Genomic DNA, 10317 nt, shown 5'->3' on the forward strand with positions numbered 1-10317 from the left:
TCGTCCAAATATATAGGATTTATTCAGTCATCAGCACAAAACATCAAACAGAAAGCTGCCCCCAGGGTCCCTCTGCGCTGACACGGGAGGCCGCCTGCTGGAAGGCCACGTCCGCGCGGCCCTCAGGCCTCGAACACGGCACAGCTGGCACAGAGCACTTTCTCGTGGACGTCACTGCAGCTGCAACATCGCAGGGAGGAGAGAAGAGCTGGCGTTAGGGGCTAAGTCGTGTCCCCCAAGTTTACATATGGGGGTGCTACCCCCAGGCCAGAGACCTGACTGGAGATGGGGCCGTTCGCTGCAGTGAGTTAGGACGGGGCCCCCTGGAGGCGGGTGTCCTGAGTAATCACACAGGAGGACACACAGAGGGGATGACGCCAGGACGCGGAGGCCCCAGCGTGGGCAGCCCCGGGAGGGGGCACAGGTGGGGAGCAGGTCCTTCCCACGGCCTCTGAAGGAACCACCCGCGACACCCTTCCCAGACTTCGCGCCCAGAGTGTGAGGACGAAGACCGGCAAGTACGTGGACCGAGACAGCCCATGAGCCGCCTGGGGTCCAACCTGTGTGTCTGATTGGATGAGGCCCCACAGGAGTCCAGTGAGGGTTACTGGCCACGATGGCTCACATCAATCAGGTAAGGTAACGGTGAGGCCATCCAGGGATTCGCGGGGAAACTCATCAGAGAGGTCCCGACAGGCCGGGAGACTGGAACGCGCTGCAGGACACCAAGGGGGGCCGTGGAGTCCAAGACGTCACGGAGAACTTGGAGCCGCGAGCTGGCTGGTTCTCGCTGGGGAGCCACGAAGCAGCCCCCAGCCCAGCACCACCCGCCTGCAGCCGAGCTGTGAGCCCCAGAACAGCTACTAGTAGGTGTGGGCGGGACACGCCAGCACCCGGAAGCCAGGGCCAGGCCTGAGCAGCTGGCGAGGGGCAGAGGCTGTGGCAGAGACCCGTGGTCTGGCTCCCAAGCCGGGAGATGGCAGTTGGCCTCATGGCCTAGAGCAGAGGGCCCAGCCCTGGTTGTGGCCACGAGGCCCGAGGCCTGCTGACCGGGCGGCGTGAATCCTGTGGACATCGGGAAGGGGAGGTAGAGGCTGGCGGGGCAGGCACAGGGGGCCCGGGAGGACCCTGCAGGCAGGAGGGAGGTTCCAGCCAGGGGTCGCCCTCTACCTGCCCTTCTGCTGGGCTCCCGTCCTCACGCGAGGAGGCCACTGGCCACGAGGCCCTGCCCTTTGGCTCACACACAAGCAGGAGAACGAAGCGGTTCCGTTACGTGCATAGCTCCCAGCACACAGCCTCCAGACTGGACGGCGCAAGTGTCCCCAGTCTCTCTTTTTAAAATACGTTTTTATTGGTTTCAGAGAGAGAGGGAGAGGGGGAGAAACATCAATGAGAGAGAATCATTGATCTGCTGCCTCCTGCATGCCCCCTACTGGGGATAGAGCCTGCAACCCAGGCACGTGCCCTTGGCCGGACTCGATCCCAGGCCCCTTCCGTCCGCAGGCGACGCTCTATCCACTGAGCCACACCAGCCAGGGCCCCGTCTCTGGTCCCCGCCCCTGGGAGCCGCCTTGGGGCCTGGGGCCTTTCCCGGCCACCCCGGCTTTCTGAGCCGTCAGACAGCCCCTGACTCCCCGAGGCTGGCTGCAGGGCTGTGGGGTCGAAGCTACTCAGGTCTAGGGACCTGCTCTGGGACTGGGGACATGTCTTCCTGCAGCACAGCTGCTGGGGAGGGACTCACTCATTCACACCCTCCACACGCACACTCCGTGTCCCGCTCCGCAGCCCACGCCCCCAGAGGCGGCACGGGCCAGGGTGCTCCGCGGGGGGACCGAGTGGGAGCCGCGCGGCCCTAATGCCAGGCTGCAAGGACTGACTGCGGCTGCCTCAGACCACTGGCTGCACTGGGGACAGAGCCGGCCACCGTGCCACGGGTTCCCGATGACGGACCAGTCTTCACACGCCCCGACCCGGCTGTGCCCGCCCTGCCCCACCCAACACCCAACACTTACTCCACGAGCGCGCACAGGGTACAGGCCACAGCCCCGCAGCTGCCGCAGGTGCGCACGCAGTGCCCGCACAGGGCGCGCTCACACTGGCCGCAGGCCGCCGTCCCGTCCACCGCTCGCACGCACGAGGAGCAGGCTCGGCATGCCGCCCCAGGCGCGTCTGTGAGGAAGAAATGCCAGCGGTCAGCGGGCGGGGGCTGCGGGCACTGCTTCCCCGAGGACAGGCTGACCTCCTCATGCACCTGACCGCCCTGGACCCTCACGGCCACCTGAGCAGGTCCGGCACACAGCCCTGCTCCGCGAGGGAGCTCCCGGGGGTGTGGGACTCCTGCCACCGAACCCCCAACTCTGGGTGCCTGTGCTGAAGGGCCAGCTTTTCCCTGAGTGTACGAGGGGTCTCGGCCTTGGTCCCGTGCGTCTCAATGTGTGACCCATGTCACAGATTAACAGAGTCCTGGGTCCCGCCCAGACCCAGGGGTGGGCCGGGGACTATGAGCAGCAACACAGGTGACAGTCTGAGACGCACAGCGACACGCGACCAGGCTGTCCCACTCAGACAGGACTCGGGGGCTGTAGGGGAAGCAGGTGGACGCTCATGCGGGCCCCAAGGGGGGGGGTCTGCCCCTTCCACCTGCAGTTAGAAGCTGTTCACAGCTCCCCAGCTTGAGTGTCAGCAGGGGCAGACTCCCCAAGGTGGGCCTCCCAGGGTCGCCCAGCCCCAGCCCCTGCTGGGCAGACAGTGTCCCTGATGGCGAGAAGGACCCTGCCATGTCCGTCTCCAGCGCACCACTCACCGGCTTCGAAGGCCTGGGCTCCCCTCCTGGTCAGTCGGCCGTCTGGTCCGATCAGCATCTGCCCACGTGTGGCTCGAGGGGCCTCCATGGGGCCCGGCTTCGGGGACTCCGGTAGGTCAACCACGGCGCAGCCTTCCTCCCACGCGTGGTCCATGTAGGCCTTGGCCCCGCGGAACAGGAGCTGCCTGGTCTTCTCTGAGGAGACAAAGCCCTCCTATGACACCTTCGCAGCCTGGGGCCTTTGCACGGCCCCCTCCCGTCCCCCCCCCCCGTCCCCCGCCGTCCTGCAGGCCAGGTGTGGAGGCGCCGCTGCGCTCTCATCCCCCGAGCCCCGCTGTTCCCCGTGAACTGGGCCCACTCTGCCTCCCGCCCTTCCTTCCCCAGGCTCAGCCGCCATCTCCCACAGGGAAGTTTCGGACCTGCAGCCCCCCCGCCCCCGGGCTCCTTCTCGGTCCCTCTGCTCATCTTCCTCCCCCCCTCTCTCGAGGTGGCCTTGCCTCGCTGCCGCCCCCCTACTCCCAGCGCCCGCCAGCCAGCCCTGTCCGGCACCGGCAGAGCTGCGTGCTATGGAGCCCACGTCCACAGGCGGAGGCTCCGAGCTGGCCTCCCACCCGGCCGTGTGCACCCCCTTCACTCACTGCAGAGCGGCTGGCCAAGACCTGGCAGCAGCGGCTCCTGCCAGAGGCCTCAGAACGTTCCAGGCCTCTGGGGGCCCTGGACACCCCCGAGCTGAAGGGGCTGCTCAGCACCCGGAGCAGCGGCTTCCCATCAGGCCACATGCCCATCACCCAGGGGCTTTCACAAGATCAAGCGCCAGGTGCCAGCCCCCCAAAGGCTTCATCCTCCCTCCCGTGTCCCAACAGAGCCGGGTGGAGCTGCGGGAAGCGGGTGGCTCTCCGTGGAATGGGCCACAACAGTTACCAGGGAACTCAAATGCAGGGGCTGCTGACAGCTTGTTGGCTCCACGCACATGGGGAGGCCGAGGCCCAGGGTTCACAGCCCGGGCACAGGAAGCGAGGGCAGAGCAGCTGCGGACGCTGGTGGCTGGGGGAACGTCTCCGGAGGCGGCCTGTCCCCATTCAATCACACAAACACCAGGGCCACTTCCTAACCGCTCAGCGGGTACAAACTTGGGCCCCCGACCCCTCGTTAAGGTAAGCGCCACGTTGTAGCTGCCCCACACCATCAACCACCCCAAACGGACGGTCCACAGCATCATCTGCACCGGCGCCCGGGGAGAGGGCCTCCGATGGCTCGCGGCCCTCGCAGACCACCCTGAACTGGACCTTCCGGCCACGCGAAGTCCTCCTGACCTCCCGCTTCCGGGCTGTGGCACAGGCTGTTCACGGGCCGGCAGCGTCCCTCCTCTCCTCCCCGCCTGCCCACCTCTCACCTGCAGGGCTCAGCTCAACTCTTCCTCCGCGGGACCCCGGACGCCCGCGCAGTGGCCTGCAGGGACTGGATCACCTGCCCTCCCCCTGCGGCTCCCCCCAGAGCCCGCGCTCCCGGAGGCGGCGCCTCGCGCAGCCGCAGGGCCTGGCAGGGAGGACACGCTCCTCAAATACCTCCCCGTTAGAACGGGCATTTCTGGGAGCTTAGTCCCCCCAGGACGTGCCCCTCCCTGACCTCTCGCTGGGCCTAAAGGGCCCCAGTGCCAGGCAGACCTGCGAGTGCGCGAGTTCGGCATCCCCGCAGGACCGAGCCGGGATGCTGCGGCACCGCGCAGAGGCCGCTCGTGTGGGGAGGCAGGGACACGTCGTACGAGCTGTGGCCACCGCAGGTGGGCGTGGGCGCATTCCCGTCCCGCTCCATGCTCCAACCTCCGGCCCCCCGGCCCGCCCCCCCCGCCCCGCTGACCCCCGGCCTCCCGGGGGCGCGGCCTGTGGGGATCGCCTGTCCCAGCTCCGCGTCGCAGGGAGGAAGCCCTACTCCGCACTCACCGTAGATCTCCCGCGAGTAACGCTCGGAGCACACGCCGCGGCCCAGCTCCTTCCAGCCCACGCGGACCTTGAGCTGCAGCGGGGCCGCGACCCCGAAGGGGCAGCCCCGCTTGGGCATCGCCGCAGGCCAGGGAGTTCGCGTCCGCGCCTGGCCGCCTCCTGACGTCACAGACGCGCGCCAACCCTCGCTTGCGGCGCTGCGGGGAATAGGCCCAGAGCGAGGGAAGGGGCGGGGCTCTGATGCAGCACGGCGCAGGATAGGCCGGGGAAGTGCAGGGGGCGGGGCTGGTGCGCGGCGCGGGAAAAAGCAGGGCGAGTGGGCGCGCCGGGGCCGGGAGAGGGCGGTGTCGTGAGCACGCGGCGCGGGATAGGCCGGTTGGGGGGGCAAGACTCGAGTCGGGGGGCGGGCCCTGCGTGAGGCGCGGCGCGGGATAGGCCGAAGGCGACTTGGGGGGCGGGACTCGCGAAAGGCGCGGCGCGTGATAGGGCAGAGGCGACCTTGGCGTGGGAGGGGCAGGATGTCCGCCCTTTTCATTCGGTTGGTAAACAACTGTGGGAACTGGTTATGTTTCCTTGTTTACGTCACCAGAGTTAGAGGATGATTCCCTTCCTCCTAATTTTCACTTCGTCGGAATCACGGAAGTGGAGAGTGACGTGTGCACGCTCGGGACGTCCCTGGGGAAGGCCTCACGCGACGTCCCGCCCTGCGACGCCGGCGCGGCCGTTCAGACAGAGCCGCGGGGCGCGCGCGGCCTCCCGGGGCTCTGATCCGGAAGTGCCTCCCCACAGCCGCACCGTCCGGCTCCTCCGTCAGGCACTTCCGGTGACGAGGGCTGCCGCCGTGGTCTGAGTGCACATCACACGTGAAGTCCCGTCCGCCGGGGTGTCCACCGCAGGGCGCAGTCAGTGTGTCACGGGTGATGTATTGTAATGCCGCAGTAGACGCGAAACGCACGTGATCCTGTTAGCCAATGTCACCCCATGCACTTAATTTAAAAAGGGATTCCGCTTGCATTTCAGTCGAACTTGAAGACGTATCCGCCCACTGGGTGCTGATTCGTCCGCTGGTGTTGCCAGCGTCACGGCCTGGCCTGCGGGGAGGCTCTCAGGGCACTGTCCCCGGTCCTGGGCCGGAGTCCCGAGTAGGTGTCAGGCTCAGAGCAGGTCTCGCAGGCTGGTTCCCCCGAGGCCTCTCTCCTGGGCGTGTGGACGGCCACCTTCTCCTGGGTCCTCACGTGGCCGTCCCTCTGCGTGTGTGTCCCCATCTCCTCTTCTTAGAAGGTCACCAGTCAGCCTGCTTGGGACCCAACCCGTATGACCTTTCTAAAACTTAACTAACCACTTACATGTGGCATCTGAAATCATGGAACCCAGAGCAGAGGGTAGAAGGTGGTCTCCGGGGGGGTGGGGGAGGGAACGGGGGAGGGTCGTCTGGGGGGGCCAGTAGGGGAGGAGGTAGGAGAGGGGCTAGGGGAGGGGTGGGGGGAGGAGCTAAGGGAGGGGCTAGTAGGGGAGGAGCTGGGGGAGGGGCCATTGGGGGAGGAGCTAGTAGGGGAAGGGCTAGGGGAGGGGCCAGTGGGTGAGGAGCTAGTAGGGGGAGGGGCCAGCGGGTGAGGAGCTAGTAGGGGGAGGGGCCAGTGGGGGAGGAGCTAGTAGGGGAAGGGCTAGGGGAGGGGCCAGTGGGGGAGGAGCTAGTAGGGGGAGGGGCCAGTGGGGGAGGAGCTAGTAGGGGAAGAGCTAGGGGAGGGGCCAGTGGGGGAGGAGTTAGTAGGGGGAGGGGCCAGTGGGGAGGAGCTAGTAGGGGGAGGGGCCAGTGGGGTGGAGCTAGTAGGGGAGGGGCCAGTGGGGGAGGAGCTAGTAGGGGAGGGGCCAGTGGGGGAGGAGCTAGTAGGGGAGGGGCCAGTGGGGGAGGAGCTAGTAGGGGACGGGCTAGGGGAGGGGCCAGTGGGGGCTGCGGAGGGCGTGGGTGGGGAGAGGTCGGTCCCACTGAGGGACAGCACCGGGCACTTGTATTCCTGGGGTCACGTCTAAGTGGGGTGTCATCTACATGGGGGCATGGCATGTATTCACACCCGTGGGATGCCCGGGGGCAGGTGTACAGGTCCAGCCTGGGCGGCTCAGTCGCCCCTCCGTGCCCCTCCCCGGCAGCAGTGACCAGTGTGCGGTCCTCCGCCATTCTGTCTCATTCCCGGTGCCCACAGGGCAGGCTCCCCGCGGCAGGCTGACTCGGAGACTGCCGTGCGCGCCGCAGTGGCGGTTCCGTGGCGGCAGCGCGTGTTCCCTGCGTGGACGGACCGCAGCGTGGCCGCCTGAGGAGGATGTCTGGGTGGCCGGGTTCCGGGAGTGAGGGTGCTCTGCACATTCCCGTGGGAGACTTTTCCCAACGCTGCTCATCCCCGGGGGCCAGTGCATCCCCGGGGGCCAGTGCATCCCCGGGGGCCAGTGCATCCCCGGGGCCAGTGCACCCCGGGGGCAGTGCCCAGCGCGGGAGGGCTGGGGGCGGTCCATGAGTACTTAATTCTCAGAAAAGTGCAGCTTGCCCAGGTGCTGGGATCAGCACCTCCCCTCCAACAGCATCGCCACACCCGTGTGTCCTTTACCCACGTACTGAACGGAGAGCCGCCCGGCTCAGCCCTGCGGGCCGGGCTGCTGGTGCCAAGGACAGAGAGCGCCTCTCATCATCACTAGGACCCTCAGCACCCCGATAAGAAACATCGGTGGCTGAGCGTCCACTATGGACCAGGAGGTCTCCCCTAGACTCCCCGTCAGGGCACGTGCCTGGGTTGCAGGCTCCATCCCCAATGCAGGACGTGCGGGAGGCAGCCGCCCCGTGATTCTCTCATCATTGATGCTTCTCTCTCTCTCTCTCTCTTCCTCCCTTCCTCTCTGACATCAATAAAAAACATTTTTAAACATAAATATATAACGGGGCTGTGTGCGCTAGCCCACCCCTCGGAGGACACGGCCTTGGTCCCCAGCCGAGCAAGCGAGCGAGCGGGGAAGTGGTGCCGGGAAGAATGGCTTCTCCTCTCAGCACATGTCCTTCCACCTGGGAGACGGGCAGCTTCGTGGGGCAGCGAAGGGTGCCAAGGGCGTCCAACCTGCCCAGCCAGATGGGCGACCGAGGGGCCCAGTGCACTGGCCCCGGCCTCCCGCGGGGCTGGCCATGCACACGCTCCGGCAGCTGGGTTACAGGGTAGACGGTAGGGACAGCCTTCCCCCTCCCCCTCCATCCTGATCAAAGGCTCCAGGTGGTCGCTTCCGGACCCCTCTCCCGACTCGGCTCCAGGTCGAGCTGCTCCTTCTCTGCTGCTGACAGCACACTGCTCCTGGGTGCACGGGGCTCGCTGAACCCGCAGGTGACACCTGTCCTCACCCAGGGCCTGGCGCTGTGCGGGGGCCGAGTCCTCAGCCCGGATGAAATCTCTTCTCTTCCACCCAAAAGGTCCCAGTCTTCTTCCCTTTTTTCCCCAAATGTTTTTATGTTTTTATTTTTTTATGTTAATCCTCACTCGGTATTCTTCCATTGATTTGAGAGTGGGAGAGAGAGGAAAGACAGAGAAACATGGATGTGAGAGAAACACATCGATGGGTTACTCCGGCATGAGCCCTGACTAGGACCCTGGTCCGGGAGGAGCCCGCAACCGAGGTCCGTGCCCTTGACCGGAATCGAACCCGGGGCCCTTCAGTCCGAAGGCCGTCACTCTAGCCACCGAGCCAGACCGGCCAGGCCTCCAGCCTTCTTCTCCTGGACACGTGCCCCGCCACGTCCTGGGGCCCTCCCGGAGGGCGAGCAGCCGCCAAGGAATCCGGAGGGAAGGCTCCCGAGGTAAACGCAGCTGACCCCGCACAGCGGGCTGGCCCCTCCACGCAGCGAGACGCGGCTTCTCTTTCTTTCTTTCGGGAAAAGTGTCGGGGATCATGCATCTCAGCGGTAGCAGGAGGCTCCCGGACGGCCACCTCGTAGGGAGGGCGCGTCCGGGCCTCAGCCCCCCTCCTCGCTCTCGCTGTGGTGCGGGGAGGAGACAGTTCTCTGGGCGCTCCCACCAGCCCCGTGTGTTTCCTGCCCCGCGGGCTGAGCTGGGAGGACCCAGCGCCAGAGGACCCAGCCGACATGCTCAGCGGGAAAAGCCCATCTCACCCGGCTGACTCCGGGCCGCTCCACCGAGTCCCTTCCCTCTCCCTGACCGCGGGAGGGCAGGCGGCTCTCAGTGCACCCCAAACCCTAGGGAGCGTGAAGGAGGCTGCTCGGCCAGGCGAGCGAGGCACAGCCGGGACAGCCCGTGACCAGCGCTCGGTCCACCCGCCGAGACCCACAGGGCCAGGCAGCACCCGCTGACACACGGGTGGGCGGGCGGGGCGGGTCCATCACCCAGTGGAGGGGGCGAAGCGGGGGGCTCGGGCTCTAGAGCGGAATCCTTTAATGTTTGGAGAACACGTTTACTGCCGTGGTCTCTCTTACACAGCTGGTTCTGAGCAAATAAACTGTTTGGCTTGGTAACATCAAACGTGTGTCACCCAGACCACTGTCACGGCAAAGCATGGCTGGTGACGTCTAGTGTTTAAAAGTCAAAACAAGGGGCACATGCTTGGGTTGTGGGTTCAATCCCCAGTGGGGGCACACAGGAGGCAGCTGATCCATGATTCTCTCTCATCATGGATGTTTGTTTCTATCTCTCTCTCCCTCTCCCTCTCCCTTCCTCTCTGAAATCAATAAAAAAATATATCTGGCCGAAACCGGTTTGGCTCAGTGGTTAGAGCGCCGGCCTGCGGACTGAAGGGCCCCAGGTTTGATTCTGGTCAGGGGTATGTACCTTGGTTTCGGGCACATCCCCGGTGGGAGGTGTGCAAAAGGCAGCTGATCGATGTTTCTCTCTCATCGATGTTTCTAGCTCTCTATCCCTCTCCCTTCCTCTCTGTAAAAAAATCAATAAAATATATTTTTAAAAAATATATCTGCACACTAATAAAAGAGAAATATGCAAATTGACTGTACCGCCACGATGCCCACCAGCCAATCAGGAGTGAGTATGCAAATTAACCCAACAAAGATGGCGGGTTAACTTGCATACACAGGCACGGAGCAGCCGGGCAGGGCGGGACACCTGCTATGAGGGGGAGGGTGGGGGGGCGGAGGAAGCTACAGGAGCAGCGCTCCGGCCAGAGTGGAGAAGACTGAAGGTTCCGGCCGGAGCAAAGACAGAAGGCGGTGGCCAGAGCAAAGGCCTGGGTCCCCGGTGCCGGAGGAAAACTGGTGCCGGCAGCCAGTGGAAGGAAAGCCTATTGCACGAATCTTCGTGCAATGGGCCTCTAGTATATATATAAAAGTCAAAACAAAACGACAAAGTCAGCCTGGCTGGCGTGGCTCAGTGGTTGAGCATTGACTTATGAACCAGGAGGTCACGATTTGAATCTGTGGTCAGGGCACAGCCCGGGTTGCAGGCTCGGTCCCCAGTGGGGGGCGTGCAGGAGGCAGCCGATCCAGGATTCTCTCTCATCATGGATGTTTCTCTCTCTCCCTTCCTCTCTGACATCAATAAAAATATATTTTTTAAAAAAACATAAAAGACAAAG

At 64.9% G+C, this 10317-nt stretch overlaps 1 protein-coding gene across 2 annotated transcripts; it reads right to left on the reverse strand.

The window, feature by feature from the left end:
- Positions 1 to 5130, reverse strand: SIVA1 (SIVA1 apoptosis inducing factor). Of its 2 annotated transcripts, XR_013960351.1 has the most exons (5): positions 4744 to 4936; positions 2804 to 2998; positions 2013 to 2169; positions 626 to 1331; positions 1 to 180 (listed from the first exon to the last, which is right to left on the reverse strand). XR_013960351.1 is itself a non-coding variant. In XM_080663883.1 (4 exons), the coding sequence occupies exons 1-4, from the start codon at positions 4859 to 4861 to the stop codon at positions 123 to 125; spliced, it is 528 nt and encodes a 175-aa protein (XP_080520009.1). In that variant the 5' UTR covers positions 4862 to 5130; the 3' UTR covers positions 1 to 122. The 2 variants fall into 2 exon arrangements, 1 of the variants encoding a protein (XP_080520009.1); XM_080663883.1 differs by lacking the exon at positions 626 to 1331 and having other exon boundaries at positions 4744 to 5130.
- Between the last annotated feature and the right edge of the window lie 5187 nt (positions 5131 to 10317).

This window comes from Plecotus auritus (assembly GCF_963455305.1).
Source record: "Plecotus auritus genome assembly, chromosome: 1".
Lineage (NCBI taxonomy): Eukaryota > Metazoa > Chordata > Mammalia > Chiroptera > Vespertilionidae > Plecotus > Plecotus auritus.

Excerpts from the sequence above, each read along its gene's own strand:
- SIVA1 (XM_080663883.1), bottom strand. The coding sequence starts at position 4,861 with ATGCCCAAGCGGGGCTGCCCCTTCGGGGTCGCGGCCCCGCTGCAGCTC. Across the intron at positions 2,999-4,743 it reads TTACTCGCGGGAGATCTACG|AGAAGACCAGGCAGCTCCTG; the intron begins GTGAGTGCGGAG and ends TTGTCTCCTCAG. Across the intron at positions 181-2,012 it reads ACCCTGTGCGCGCTCGTGGA|CTGCAGTGACGTCCACGAGA; the intron begins GTAAGTGTTGGG and ends GCGATGTTGCAG.